Raw genomic sequence first — 16,066 nt, 5'->3', positions numbered from 1 at the left:
ATGAATGACTCACGCTGACATGTCTGGAACTAAACATCTCTTTTTTCCCTCGTGGTCTTTGTAGTAAATCTTCACTATCATTGAAGTCATCATTATTATGCACATAGACGTATGAAAATATGAACAAATAAAAATAAAAACAAAGAGTCAAAAATGTCAAAAAAGAGATGACATGGTCTCTTTCTTCTGGTGGTCTCATCGTTTTCAGCATGATATTTGTGCACACCAGTCATTATACACATGGACATGAAAAGGAAAAAAACATTTCAAATGATCACAAAACAATAAAGGTATAAAACAAAACATGATCTCCTTTTTAAAATGATCTTTGTAGTTTATCATCATCTCTTTAACAATATCATTGTTAATGTATGGTGCACACCAGACATTATGTGTGAGGGCCTTTAGAAGATCAATTAAAGATAACACAACATTTGTGATGTTAAAAAATAAGCAAAAAATATGTATATACTAAAGAAACAATTTAAAAGTCGAACATAACTTCTTAGCTTTTTAACTTTTCTGCAACTTGTTCATCTCATCGTTTGTCATTCGTCAAGTTAATCAAACAAAAGATTCCACATTATTCACTGCATCTGGTTTAGTTCTTATTTGAGTTTGAACCACAAAGTCAGTTGAATTAACAAATCAACATAAATATAATACAATACAATAAAACAGAAAATATTGTAGTCTGTCATGTGTTCCATAACATTTGAGTATTTTGTCATTATACTGAATTATACAAGACTTCTACTTTCATAAGTAAAGATAATGCTGCAGACAAGTTGATCATTTTCAAATGATATTGATCCATCTAATATTTGACTGATTGTTCTGCTGAATGCCCTAACGTGTTCAGTTCTTGTTTCCTGTTGCTCTTCTTTGTTCTTTTGTTAATTATAAATTCTTCCAGTATTAAACATTGTGTTGTTTAAACTTAACTTGTCAGGATTGTATGTTGTTCACTTCATGTTGAAGGCGTCCTCTAATCCCTTCAGTGCTTGTTCCTTTGTGATTCTCCTCCAGGCCTCTGGAACATCAGCTGGCTTTGCTTTGTATTCTTGAGCAAATCTGTCATTGTATTGAACCAGGACATATTTCCAGTAGTCAGATGCCTCTATGCTGGGGTCAGGAGGAATGATCCAGTCTGGATAGTAGGTGGTGTAGTCCTTGTAAGGATGGTACTCCCAGTTAGTGTCTGTGTTGCTGAATCTAAGTTCACTCTGCACATCTGTTGTACACAGTGTTTCAACCAGCTTCTCAGTTGTTCTAATCCTACATCTACGAAGACCTTGTGGCCGATGAACAGCTGCATGATGTTTCTTGTGGTCTTTGCCTCCAGCCTCACAAGGAACTTTACAAAATGGACATTGTTGTCCACAGCCAAACACCCGCTTGAAAAGCTCATCTTGTGGTTTGATTGTAACTTTGTTCAGAGTTTTAGTCATATCTTCAGAGTTTGAGAATTCCTCCTGCAGTTGTTCCTCCAGTTCACTCAATGATTCAGTGAGGCTCTTTGTAAACTGATGGCATGTGCTTTGGATTTGAAACAGGGCGGTTTTTTCATCCTCCACTGAAATTGAAATGTCTTTGATCAAACATTTGCGCATGTTGCTGATGAGCTTTGTGATGCTCTCCTTGTCATCTGGCAGCAGAGCACCATCCTCTCCTTTTGAGGCCTGTTCTGTTGCTTCTGTTATTTTTTTCACAATGATCTGCAGATTCTCATTTTTCAGTTTGATCAAAGTTTTGTCTTCAGACATCTTTTGCAGGATGTGTTGAAATATCCGGTCCTTAACGTATATTTCATAGTTAGTAATGTACTTGATGAAACTTTCAAAGTCTTCCATTTGCAGTAACTCTTTCTGAATGTTGTACTGGAAAAAGGAGCGGGAACTGAACTCTGCTGAATGACAACTGGTCAGAATCTCATCCACAATGTTAATCCCCAGAGATCTATTGATGTACTCTTCAACAGCAGGTTTGATACAAAGTCTGACAAAATCAGCTGCTTTGCGTTGGCAGTCGTCTCTCTCTTTGTATAAATCAATAAAGTCTGACAAGTACTGATTCTTGCACTTCTCCAGCTGAATTTTGGGATCCCTAGCTGACAAGAATCTTCTGTGCATTTGAAGGAACTCTCTTGAGGCAATGCTACAGATGTGAAGTTTCAGGTCAATCTCAAACTTGGGCTTGCAATGTTTGGAGATTTGTTTGAGGGATTCATCTACTTTTTCCAGAAGCTCCTTTGTAAAAGAATCATTGTAATCTCTGTCTGTTTTTGTAATATCTTGTACAAATCGTGTACAGGACTCAATGACACTGTCTGCAAAGCTCTGCAATTCTCTCTTTACATCTGCATTCCAGATCCAGACTTTTTTATTTTTCATGTGTTCATTTTTGGCCTTAAAATGACCCGTGGCTATTTCCTTCAGGTTTCTGATTTTCTGTAAATCCTCGTTGACATTACGATTTAAGAAACTTGCTCTGAGCTGTTTGAGGATTTTTTCTGATATGTTTTGTTCTTTCAGGCCAGAAACATTTACAGTGACTTCCTCCCACATCTTTTCAAACTCATCTTCCAGTTCCTTGTCAGACGGTGAGCTTTGTTTGCAGTCACTCAAGAGTTTCATAACTTGTTCTTCAATCATTCCTCTGTGTTTTCTTTGAATGTCTTGAGCCTCTTTTGAACTTTTTCTGAGCACAAGTGCACAATCCAAGTTATCATTAACTGAACGTTGGATTTCATTTACAAGACCACTGATCTGGTTAGCAAAGTCAGTTTTGTATTTTTCTATCAGATTCACATGTCTGTCTTTTCTTTTGTAGTATTCTTGAAGTCTCCTCTGCATTATTTTTTGTAGGTCTTTTAGTTTTTCCTTCACCTGTGATCTTTTTGAATCAACCAATTTTTTCACATGATGAAGCTCAGATTCATTGTCAAAATTTGAGATTTCCAACTCTGCTGCTGTCTGCCAGGAGAGAATCTCTTTTCTGAACTCCCATTCCCATTCAATGAACTCTCTGCAAAGGTTGTCATAGGCATGAGCCACAAGAGTGTTTCTGAAACTGAAGATGAAGTTCTCATATTTGACTGCTTTCCAGAGACTTTTCATCCATGAGAGAAACTCTGGGATCTGTGAGACTTCATCACTTCTGTCTCTTGTCACTGTCTCCAAAAGGTTTTTCTTGAAATCTGCTACAGCTTCACTGTAACCTGTGTTCACTGGTGCCATTGGTGGGGTCCCATGCCAGAGTCCTGGGATGTTCCAGTTGTTTTTGTCCATGTCATAGTCCAGCACATCTGTGAAAGCCTTTATGGAAGGCTGCTTTTCCATTTCTGCTGCAATTTGAGTCATTTCATTGAGTTGGTCCAAAAAATATTTTCTTTCGGTCTTCATCTTTGCATGAGCTGAGACTCCAGCAACATTCTGGTGCACAAAATGACAAACTGGCTTTTTACCAATTTCCTTCATTCTCAAGAACGCATGAGTTGCAATTTGCAGGACATCTTTCATTTCTGTTGTGCTCTCCATTGAGATGTTGATAATGGTGATGTCACTCAAGCCAATGACAAAGGTAGCCAGCTGGTTGTCATGCTCATAACTGTCTTCTAGTTGTGCCAAAAGAGGAGACTTCAGACCTTCTGTGTCAATGAGTACTATGAAGTCACAGTTCAGCTTGCATTGCATATCTTCACCCACTCTGAGGAAGAGCATGAAAGCTCCTCTAGTGCATCTGCCACTGCTGACAGGGAACTGCACACCAAACATGATGTTGAGGAGTGTTGACTTCCCGGTGCTTTGAACACCCAACACCGTCAGCACCAACAGTCTGCTCTTCTCTCCAACCTTCTTGTGAAGCTCCATCAGGACGTCCGTCACCCATCTCTCTGGGACGTTGGAAGCATCTCCATCCAAGAGCTCTAAAGGATATCCATCCAACAGCATTTCAGCAGCCAAACCAGGGAGATGAGACATTTTATCAGCAGTGTCTTGTGACTGCAGGGAAACCTCATAGATCAGTCCCATCTCTCTCATGTAATGCTCTATTCCTAAAGAGCTCTCCAGCAAAGCCTGATCCAGCTCTGCAATCTCTTTCACATCTTTCTTTGTTTCTTTGCTGTGCTCTGTCAATTTAAGACGAAGTAAAGATGGTTGTATGACAGATCGCGAAATTGAATTCAGCTTAAGATTCATCCACTTCAGGAAGAAATCTCTTTTCTGTTTGTCACTTGTGGACAATGCTTCTGTAAAACTCTTCATAGCTTCAGATAGTTTGTGTTTGCCGAGCTCCACCTTAATCTGTTGTTTTTCTGCTTGTAGCTGAGATTTATATTCTTCCAGTCCCAGATCACCAGCTTTTATTAACCTACATTCTTCCATTTCTAACTGGGATAACCTTTTCCAGCTAGCACCTTGTAAAGGAAGTTGTTGGTTCTTGTAGTCTGGTATACTCCGCACCCCAATTCCTTTCACAATCTCCTCAGCTGCCTTCTTTTGGTCATCACTTGTGCTTTCATCCGCAGACAGTTTATGTTCAACAGCTTTGTCAAGCATCTTTTCAATGCTTATTGTGGTTGTTCCAACTGTCAATGATTCCTTGATGGCTCCACAAAGTTTCTTTGAAAACTTTGCTACATTTACCCTTGAGTCTTTTATTTTCACACTGCTGTTTGGTAAATGTAGTTCTTCCACTGTTTTCTTGACAGACATCATATCTTCTTCAGTATTCCCCTCCTTGCGGTTAACAACAAAGAACAGTTTGGATTTCACATCTTGAAGAGAAGTCAGAATCTTGTGCTCATTTTCTTCAACTTTGTCCAGGAATACAAAGGTAGCAGTTGACACTTGAAAAAGAAAAGTGAACTGTGTGAGAGACTCAGAAATGTCTCCTCTCAGATTGGCAAAGGCAACTGGCTCTGGAAATATGTCAAGATTTTCTCTGCCACAGGGAAGGTACCAGTAAACCTCCACCATACCATTGGCAATTTTCCTGTCATGTGTTCCCACTTCCATATCTCTGTGTATGAACATGTTGTGATGCTGCTGGCCACTGCTGAGGACATGATTCAAAACCTGGGACTTGGACAAACTGCAGTTTTTCAGCCTCACAAAGGAATAAAATGGTATATTTGCTTGGACGATGTTGTCTTCAACAAACCCTCTTGATTGAGACAATTCATGTGGACGCCACTCTTTGACGATGTCTCTCAGAGCCCACAGCATCAGGGTACTCTGACTCTTATTGCAGTGGGGCAACAGCAGTGGGACAGGAAACTGACACATTGACATCTTGAGGGCCATTTCCTGTTGCAAGAAGCTGTCAGCACAAAGGAAGACTGCAACTATGAGGTCAAGAGGGTTAATCTTGTGCTCAGCAGAGTCATCAGAAGTGTAAAGGTCGAGGCTAAAGAGATCATTGTTTTCCTCCTGATCGTTTGATAATTGTGTAAAGTTCCTGCATTCAGCGTTGACTTTAAATAGTTTTCTAAGAAAACAACATGGTATGTCCTCCACTGATTTAACAACTTCGCTTTTCTTTTCGTAAATGCTGTGCTCGTCAATCTCCAAAAGAGACCGAAGAGTGAGCTTGTTAGCATAAAACTCCTCCATTCCAAGTCTTGAGAGAAATTTCAAAAGGCCTAAAAGATACAAATAAAAAGAAACACTTCAGTAAAACACAACGGTTTCCCTCTTTAGGGTATCTATTTATTCAGTGTCTTTGATATTTAAGTGATTTAAAAATAAATCTTATATATTTAATACAATTATATTACAGTTTGTTGTACTCAAGTTAACTAGCTCTCATTCATCCATTCATCCATTTTCCGTAACCTGCTTATCCAGTTAAGGGTCGCAGGGGTGCTGGAGCCGATCCCAGCTGTCAATGATTGAAGGCAGGGTTCACCTGGACAGGTTTCACCTGGACAGGGTTCACCTGGACAGGGTTCACCTGGACAGGTCTCCAGCCTATCACAGGGCTACATAGAGAGACAAACAACCACTCACGCTCACATTCACACCTACGGGCAATTTAGAGTCTTCAATGCACCTAAGCTGCATGTCTGTGGACTGTGGGAGGAAGCCGGAGAACCCGGAGAGAACCCACGCTGACACGGGGAGAACATGCAAACTCCACACAGAAGGCCGTCTGGTCCGGGAATTGAACCCGGCGACAGTGCTAACCACCACACCACCGTGCAGCCCACCTTGGGCTCTCCAAGTGGTATTTAAAACCAGTGTCAAATATTTTTTTGTTTAAACTCAAACATTTGATGAAATTAATTTAACTGGTGGGATTATTCATTTCGTAGAATATAGTTCCAGTAAAACTGTCCACTGTGAGATTTTTTAATTGTCTAGAGTAATGGGTAAGCTGTTTCTTCAAACACAACTTTTCTATTATGTTGTGTTTTTTAAATGACAGTTTTCATTTCTGTAAAAAGCACGAATTTTATTGCATTGTATTGGGTTCAAGGCGTAAATCTCAGAGTAAACTATGTCAATATCTCTAGACAAATAAAAGTTTTGGTTAATTGACCCTTCAAGTGGCTCGGAACAGATACAAAGAAAATATTCAAGGAAAGAGGAAGGGAGGAAACTGTCAAACAAGTAAGACATCCTTCACTGTCATGCATCATCAAGTTCTAAAAACCTGAAAGACTTGAACCTTTAAATGCTTTCCAGTGTGTTTTGCAAGCAAACAACAATAAATTAGACAGTAGTGTGATTTTTCTTTTATTGTTGTCTTCAACAGAAGAAAAACAGCACAAAAAACGAAAGTGAGATATTAGTTTAAGCACTTTGTCTATTGTCATATTGTCTAAGAAGCTTAAGTGTACGCTTTGTTGATCATCAAGGTGAGGTAGCTGAAGAAGATTGTTTAGTTATAAGGTAGCTCAGGCAGCATGCTAGTTGGCATGGTGTGCTGAAATCCTGGCAGAAAAGAAGTGCGTCAACCTTTGGACAACCAAAACAGAGAGGATAGCGCGTTTGTTTTACCCACTAGCTATCGGAAATGGCGAGATGGACGGCATAGCGCTGCAACGCGTGTCTTTCTGTTTCAGTTTAATTATTTTAAATCAATTAAATCTAAATGATATTTTTATTCTAAAGTATTGTTGTGTGTATTTTTTTGTTTTTATTGAATAAGAAGTGAAAGGTTTGGTGTGTTTTATGCAAAAAAAAACACAAACCAAATAGCAAAATAATACCAAAATAAAACAACCAATACCAACCCAAAGAACAAACTTATAGTTGAATATTCTGGTACAGCCCTAATTGTAATATTACTGTGTTGTTAATAAAGTTTAAAAAAAACTGCTGGAGACTCTACTCGGCAGAAGAAAAAGAGCCCATCGGATGGAGGAGACACAGAAGGCACAGAGGGAGAGCAACAATAACCGAGTGAACCTCGGACAAGCATTCACCTGAATGGAGAGAGCTCAGGGATTTGAGAGAGTTCCAACCCCCATTCTGTGGGCATTTTATCTAAAAGATCAGCAAGTTACAAACCCGCCTACATATTAATAGGCCTACAACCAAATGTTTTATTTAGCTTTTTATCATAGCAATGTGTTGTTGCAGTGTTACCTACATGTTTCCTGCATGTACATTTTAAAGTTAAATGCATCATCATTCTGGTGCACTTTGAGAGCAAATTAACAGGCTAGAGAACTTTGTACTCTTGGTAAAATCTGTGCTCTTCCACTTTCTGCCACCCAAAGCAGGACACCTTTATTAATAGAAACTCTAAAATGAATTCAAAACCTGAATAGAAGCTTTGCATGTATGAAATGATATTAAGTCCTAAAAGCTCGTTCCGCTTTAGTTGTTGCCTATTTAAAGAGCCAGGGCTGTGTATGAACAAAGGATCTTTTATCATCATTCGCACTGAATGGACCTTGAGGAGATGTTCACTGAATTTGATAAAAAGTGTATTGGATTGGAATCACAGATTACGCTACAACTATTCTTGTCCACTTCATCTCAGAGGGAAATATTGCACTTTTAACTTCACTATATTTATTTGACATATTAGTTACATGTTAGGCTACTTTACAGATTCAGATTTGTAATACAAAATATAAATGAACAAATAAACTATGATGTATTATTAAGTAGTATAGGCATAATTAATAACTATGAAGTTGTTAAATTATCTCCACCTTTACTGGCTACAACATTAAAGTGATGAACACATGAAAGCATCAATAATTAGTATTATTATTAGTTTTATTAATACATTGACGTAAGCCTACCGTTAATGTACTATCTGAACTGGGCCATTCTGAATAATGAGTATACTTTACTTTTGGTATTTTAAGTATATTTTGATGCCAATATTACTTTCACATAAGTAATATTTTGAATGCAGGACTTTTACTAGTAACAGAGTATTTTTACACTGTGCTCTAGTAAATAAATGAATCATCAACATATTTACAAAAATCACCCTCAAAGCATGGTAAAGAAGACAGGGTCCAAGTTTCAGGATGAGTCAGTTGGGTTGCTGACTTCACCACGGACAGATTTGTGTTAAAAATACCAAGGCATGGACATTTTTACACAACCTAAATTTGTTTGACAATATTGGAATAATCAGGATACCATCTCATTTTCCACAATGATGAAGGATGTTGTAGCAGAAAACATTGAATGACTGTGGAGAGGAGAATTTTGATTGTGTGGTGATCTAGTAAGGTCAGAAATCAAGCACAGGTTATATAATCCCAGCCTGTGAGTGGCACAGCTGTAACTGAGACCACAATACGCTCTATTTATCTTCCAAGCAACATTGATGGAGTGTCTACAAACATTCAACTGAGGATGTTGTGTAGCCCTCTCTTAAATGAAGCTTAGTGTAGTGTATTTTATCATATTCTGTTATACCTTGTTGTAATGAGGCCATGAAGTTGTTGCATGCTGTGTGATGTTGACCAGTTAGGGTTCTTAAGAGCTGCCCTAATAATGATCTCATGACCAACGTATGGCATGACAACCTTGTTTATGGTGATGTTTACACAGATGGAAGATTCTAGGGTCTCAGGAACTATTTCAAAAGGTGTATGTTTCAAGGTGTCTGACTGATGTATGTACTGCTCAACATGTTTTATGTCTTTGTGCACATTGAGGGGATACACAACACAGATATAAGTCCAGCCTGAAGGCTGAATCTGTGTGTGGGCTCTATTCTGCGCAGAATGACTTCAGATGCATTGATTCAATAAAGAAATTGTTGAAACTGCATCAGCGGACCTGGACATCTTCCTTCATCCCTTGACATGAAGTTATATACTACATTAGCGTTAGTTCATGCAGGACACGGAAGTCATACGCCCCCAGCTGTGACCAGCTGACAGCCAGCCGATCGAATCATAGCTTCTAATCGGCCACACACCAATCACTGCTCACTCTCACCAAAAGCAGTCCATTTAAATATGACTCCCTTCTCACTGATCCTTGTTACACCAACGCGTTACGACCATACCGCTGGCAAAGCTTCGCCTCCTCCACCCCAGCCTCCACCCCTTTTTAGTCTTGAGCTAACCTTACATAACAATTGTCGAAATGGAATTTAAATCCTAACCTCGCGCTCATTTCTGTAGACCCGGGGGTCTATGTATGGTGCTCCCTGTTTTGGCTCCGTAGCTGCTTGGCCATCCAGGGAGCATGTCAATAGTGGAGCCGCCAAGTATAACTATATTTCCATTGTTGCAATAAATGGATCAAATCTATGACGCAAGTGTTCCTGACTGAACCTGCGTTTAGTGGATTCTTTGAAATGAGACCTGTCAAACCTTCATCCAAAACGTATTTGTTGTTTTAATTTGTGTCTACCTCTACTGTGTCCTAAGAGAGATCTCTCTCAGGGCTCCGTCAGCTGAAAACATGGCTCACTGCTATAATATTCACACTCTCTTTCTGACCTGCCGGTCTGAACCAGACCTTGCCCAAACCCCCGTCAGTTCAACATTCTTGTTCACCCTATTCCCCTATGAATGCACATGCAGCACTGCTAACAATTACATCCTAAAGTTTTTGATGAGACAGCCATCCTGGGTCTCATGTCTGATACATCAGATGTATAGCTGTAAACAAACATGAGATTTAGAAATTAGTCCAGTGGTGCAACAAAATCCTCATCCTCAATGTCAGGAAAACATAGGAGATGGTATTCGACCCCATATCCTTTGGAGACCACTAACCAGTGGTTATCCATGACTAGAACATAGCCCTGGTTGACTCAGACACCGGGGCATTAAGATTGATAACAATTTGGCATGGAGTGTTCTGTTAGAAAATAGGCCCTAGGGTCCAACAGGGGCTACACTTCCTTCATAGGCTGAGAATCTATGTTGTCAACTAGAAAACTGTTGCTCCTCTTCTCGATTGACGTAGTTGAGAGCATCCTGTGGTATGGCATCTCAGACAGATTACCTGGCTAACACAAAGAGCCATGACAATCAAGGGAGTCATATAGTAACACACTCCAGGCTGTCTTTGACTATCATCGGATGTTACTTTGTATTTTTAAAAGAGCAGATACAGCACTGACAAATTTTCCTTGGGAAAATAAAGTAATCTTGTCATATTTTTCAGAAGAAACTTTCACAGTAGGCAAGTTATCGTCGCCCACAGCAGACATCACCTGTGGGGTAACACAGAGCTTATTTCTTGGCCCCATACTTTTTTCCCTCTACATGGCGCTACTAAGTCAAAAAATTCGTAAAAATGTTTTTTTTTCACAGCTATGCTGACGACATACTGTTATAACTACCCTTGTGTTGGAACTATGCCAACTGCTTTAAAGCTCTCAGGACATGTCTCAACAACATTAAGTGTTTGATGTTACAACCCTTTCTTCAGTTAAATGAAAGCACAACTGAAATAGTCTTATTCAGTGTGTAGTCTTATTCAACTAAAATGCCCAAAAAGAAATATTTTCTGACGTGATGTAGGTGGCTTCTAATATAAAGCCTGTGGCCAGAAACTTTGACTTTCAAGCAGCAAATAAAGAAAGTTGTGCAGTTTTGCATCCTTCAACTCAGAACTTTCATTTCTATCTCATGCTGATTCAGAAAAGTAATTATTTGTTATTAATATCAATTCATGCTTTTATATAATCTTGTTTCGACTACTCCTTCTCTCTCTATCTATCTAAGATAGCGATGTTCCAGCAACGGGCCTGACCGATCCTCAGTTTAAGACCAAGTCCATTTACAAACACAGCTTGGGCGCTGGACATGAAAGTGACACGTGCATTGGCCTGAAATTAAGAGAGAGTTGCACTGCGCTGTGTGCCGCTTTGCATCAGGTTTAAGATAGGGCCCTTTGAGGGTGTGAATTATTTAAGGATTTCTACCAAGTAAAGGCACAAGAAATGTCAGTTAAAAAAATGATCTGCAAAAACCTCCAATTAATATTTTGTTCACCCTTTAATAGTGTTTCCATAAGGGACGTTCAGATAAGGTCAGGTCAGCTTATTTAATAAATGACAGGTAATTAATACAATTAATCTTTTTTTGTATTTTTGTGTATTGATGTGGCTTTTAATCTTTTGGGTTAAATTTGAATTGATGTGGTTTTTTTAAAAATATTTTACCACTTTAACACATTCTCTTGTACTAGTGTATTTAAAAAAATAAATAAAACTATGGCCAAAAGGTCAAAGAAATACTCAAGCAACTTAGCATTGTACACTGTATTTAGTATACTTCCACAAAGCTTTTGAAAGAAGAAATAAAAAAGAATGGTCAAAAAAGCAGCAGCAGACGACACCTTTGAGTGACTTTTAAGTCATTAGTTTGGGTCCAACTCTGAAATCCCTTCCCTTAAGCAACTTGATAGTGCCTTAAACCTTCCCTGCTCTGATATACGCTGAGATAACCGGTTTGCTAAAAGCAAAATTATGACATGCAAGAGGCTGAAGTGCTCTGTAGAGATGAGGCATTTTCTCATGGGATTACCTTGAGGCCAGTATTGATAGAAGGAATCATTACAGAAACTAATATGTCTTTCAGCATATGTGTTGCTGCTAGTACTGCATTGAAACTGATTTGAAAACCTGTATTTAATTACTAGTTTCAAACTGAACCAAAGTCAAATCCAGCCATCTGTATCTTCCAGGTCACGGCAGACTCAATTTCTCAAAGAAGATCAAGCACAGTGGGTAAAGGCTACCTAATTTGGAGGTGGAAGTTTAAGATCTCTAATAAAATGGTTCAAGCATATAAAGCTGACATGTAATGGATGTAACTGTACTAAAATGGAGTAGTTCAGTAGGCCTACAGACATGAGCGTATATCCTAGTAAACAAAACAGCTCAGGTCTCTGTTAATTGCCTTTAATTGGTAGGAGCTTTGGGTCAGAGTGCTGACACTAAGCTACATTTCTGAGAAACTAATTCTTCAAATATTGGAGATAATGTTTGATGAAGTTTAGGAGCTGGAAATCAAACTCTCCTTGTTGTCATATATGTGACAGAATATTCAAAATTCAATCAGAATAACAAACAACATTGTTGAATGTTGACAAATACAATAAATTTGACTCATTATTGTCAAAATGCTCCACCGAAAGGTTCAAGATGTCTTATGTTCCTGCAGCAGTTAGCCTTCTTAATGAACAATGTTGATACAATGTTCTTTCCACTATTTATTCATTCGCTGTACTGCGTTCTTCTTACGCTGTTGTCTGCATGCCGTTTGTGTGGTTGTACATTGGCTAAATCGCACTTTTTGTTTAATGAGTTGATTTTGATGGTTTATACATCAGCTCCCAGGTCTCTGGCGGGTTAGAATTTGTATTTTGTCTCTACCTGTGGCCCCTGTTTATTTATTTTCTTATTTATTGCCGTTCATTTGATTCAATTTTCAAGTTCTAATAAAATTATTTTCTTTGTTATTATTCGTGGGTATATATTTATTCTAAATGGTTGCTTACCTGCAAGTTCTTGTCCCTCTGTCTTCATTGTAGACATGGTTTGACTTTCCTTTAAGTCCATTGTGCTAACAGCTAGAGGAAAAAATAAATATCTTTAGTTTCATACAACCGCTGTTATTTTCACAGAACCAAGTATTCTTGGGGAAACGTTGCAAATCAGTTGCACACAATCAAATCAGATCAATTGAAACACTGAACATAAAGTATCCTTAGTCTTTCATTTATTAGATATAGTTACATTCAGTTTCAGTGTCAAGCACTTGATTAACTCTGAATAGTTAATGCAATATATTTGGATGGAAACTCAGACCAAGTACACAACAGTAAAATGGTTTCACTGAAACTTACCAGACATCAGGCAGCAGAAGGCTCTGGGGCTTTCTGTGTCAGCTGTGGTATTTATACTGCACATAAAAACCGAAAGCATTTTTTACACTAGAATAACAGGTTTTTACATGATGTACAACTTAATATGTTATCAGTAATCAGCCTGGCAGGATTTAAACCCCCACAAATCCTTCCACCTCTTCCCACCATAAAGTTTTGATTATAGACCTTGATATGCTGTTAGGTGAATTGATTTTTATTCCATTGTTATTATTGATATTATCAAAGCAAAATAACCATCAACATATGAACAACCATAGGGATATATTGGTTCACAAAATCCATGGTTTAATGTTTCGGTACAGCAGGCAAATTAAAGGAAATGCATAAGACAACCAGACTTTGTTGGTATTTGTTGTCAAAGGGGTGAAGATGTTTTCTTCATTGGCTTTTGTTTTGTATTTTTGATTGCATGTAGGAATGTGTTTCTGTGAGTACAAAGGGCAAAACCAACATCAGATGTTGTAACGCCAGGAATGTTGATGTGCGTGTGAACACTCCTGTGGACCAGCATCAGCCTCTCTATTCTCATAGATAATCTATATCTCAGAAATCATTGACGCATTTCTTCTTCACTTCCTTAAAGCTATCAGGATTCCTCATCTTTTAGCAAGAATGATTTGTTTTTCACTTGCTTTCAAAAGAATTGTGAGCATACTGTTAAAGGACAACAACAATGGTGTTATTTGTTGAGAGCAAGTTTGCTACTGTACAACGAAGCATGTTTTGGGGTTAGCGAGGTAACTTCAGGGTTAACTCTGGGTTTTAAGTCCTACAATGGAGGTAAACTTCTTAAAACAACGGTTTGTCACAAACCGGGCCGCACGGCCATGACAAAAAGGTGAGATGCACACAGTCAAGAAGTTTAACAAAATGATTTATTAATTCAATGCAAAATACAGGAAAACTTAATCTAACAGTGGTGAGTGGAGTCAGTAATGTCAGCAGTGTAGGTGAGTGCATGAGTGGAACGTGTGTGCTATGTTGTATGGTGTGGAAACAAACCATGATCAGAAACCAAAATGGGTGTCTCGAGCAGGAGAGAGAGAGCACTGAGCACAAAGAGGGATTCTTAAATAACATAGAGCTGCTCAGGTGTAACCACTCTGCTGACGACCCTCTGCCACGCCCACCTCCAGTACCTGCAGGGAAAGCAGCCATGGCATTACTTTATAGGAATAAAGCCCAGAGGGAGTGATAAAAGCTGCCACTTCCTGTGCTCTTTTGGACAAGGGCACCTGCCAGTAACCCTTCAGCAGATCAAATTTGCTGACATACTTTGCAGCACCCACCTGTTCTATGCAATCATCCATACGAGGCAATGGAAAATAATCTGGCTTTGTCACCTTGTTGACTTTTCGAAAATCTGAACAAAACCTAGGTGTCTTGTCACTTTTAGGCACCAACAAACATGGGGAAGCCCAGCTCGACGGAGAAGGCACCGCAATGTCATGGTCAATCAAAAAATTAAAAATCAGCTGTTCATATTCCTCAGACTGTGCTTCTGGCCAATGGCATAACAAACCTTTTACCTTCTTGAGGGTCCCAGAATTTTTCAGCCGACCAGACAACAACCCCTCATCAGGCTCAAGAACAGCATCGTTCATATTCTCTGCCGAAATTGCATCCACTGTATCAGTCACCAACACAGGACTCGCTGCCATTGGTTCCTGCTGGACAGCAGGAGACGAACTAGAAGAGTGAGCATAATATGGTTTAAGCAAGTTGACATGGAACAATTTTACAGGCTTCCTGCAACCAGGAGTTGAAATCAAATAATTCTGGTCTGAGATGCGTTTAACCACTGTATACGGACCGGAAAACTTTGCTTGGAAGGGTGAACTAACCAACGGACAAAGAGCCAAAACTCGATCACCAGCACTAAACTCGCGCATCTCAGCCTGGCGATCATACCTCTTCTTCATTTTAGCTTGTGACGCAGCCAACATTTGCTTTGCCAACTCCCCTGCAGAATAAAGTTGATGCCTGAACCCATTCACATCATCAACAAGGTTGGTGGGCAGATCTGACTCCTTCCACCCATCCTTAAACAGAGACAGTGGACCACGGACAGTATGGCCAAACACTAGATCATTAGGGCTAAACCCTGTACCACCTCCCGTGCAGCTAAAAGCAACCACGGTAGCCCATGCAGAAGAGACTTGAGTGTTTGGTGAAACCGCTCCAAAGCGCCTTGGCTCGGTGCGAGATAAGCAGACAGATGCCTGATACCTAGCAGTTTTAACACTTGGGCCATCAGGTGAAAAGAAAAATTTGATCCCTGGTCACTTTGTATAATAATAATAATAATAATAATAATAATAATAATAATAATTAAGCCTTTATTAGTCCTACAATGGGGAATTTACAATTCTCTGCATTTAACCCATCCCAGGGGAACAACTGGGGGTTAGGTGACTTGCTCAAGGACACCTCGGTATGTTGAGGGGTTTGAACCACCAACCTTGTGGTTGCGGGACGAGCACTCTACCTCGTGTGCCACAGCCGCCTCACCATGATGTATGACTCTAGGGATGCCAAACACAGCTATGAATTGCGTCAAGGCCTTAACCACAGATCTTGCAATTATTGTTTGCAAAGGATACGCTGCCGGGTATCTGGTGCTTTGACACATAACAGTTAGCAAATACTGGCTACCAGACTTCGCACGGGGCAGCGGCCCCACACAATCAATGATTAGATACTCAAACGGCTGACTGATCGCTGGA

At 39.4% G+C, this 16,066-nt stretch overlaps 1 protein-coding gene across 1 annotated transcript; it reads right to left on the bottom strand.

Moving 5' to 3' along the window:
• Positions 1 to 632: 632 nt before the first annotated feature.
• On the bottom strand, positions 633 to 12,987 carry LOC129108901 (up-regulator of cell proliferation-like). The gene is made up of 2 exons (XM_054620829.1): positions 12,951 to 12,987; positions 633 to 5,647 (listed from the first exon to the last, which is right to left on the bottom strand). The coding sequence occupies exons 1-2, from the start codon at positions 12,985 to 12,987 to the stop codon at positions 966 to 968; spliced, it is 4,719 nt and encodes a 1,572-aa protein (XP_054476804.1). The 3' UTR covers positions 633 to 965.
• Positions 12,988 to 16,066: the final 3,079 nt, after the last annotated feature.

The sequence above is a fragment of the Anoplopoma fimbria genome, chromosome 2, assembly GCF_027596085.1.
Source record: "Anoplopoma fimbria isolate UVic2021 breed Golden Eagle Sablefish chromosome 2, Afim_UVic_2022, whole genome shotgun sequence".
Classification (NCBI taxonomy): domain Eukaryota; kingdom Metazoa; phylum Chordata; class Actinopteri; order Perciformes; family Anoplopomatidae; genus Anoplopoma; species Anoplopoma fimbria.
This window is presented reverse-complemented; position numbering and strand designations above follow the sequence as displayed.

Excerpts from the sequence above, each read along its gene's own strand:
- LOC129108901 (XM_054620829.1), bottom strand. The coding sequence starts at position 12,987 with ATGTCTACAATGAAGACAGAGGGACAAGAACTTGCAG. Across the intron at positions 5,648-12,950 it reads AGAGGGACAAGAACTTGCAG|GCCTTTTGAAATTTCTCTCA; the intron begins GTAAGCAACCAT and ends TGTATCTTTTAG.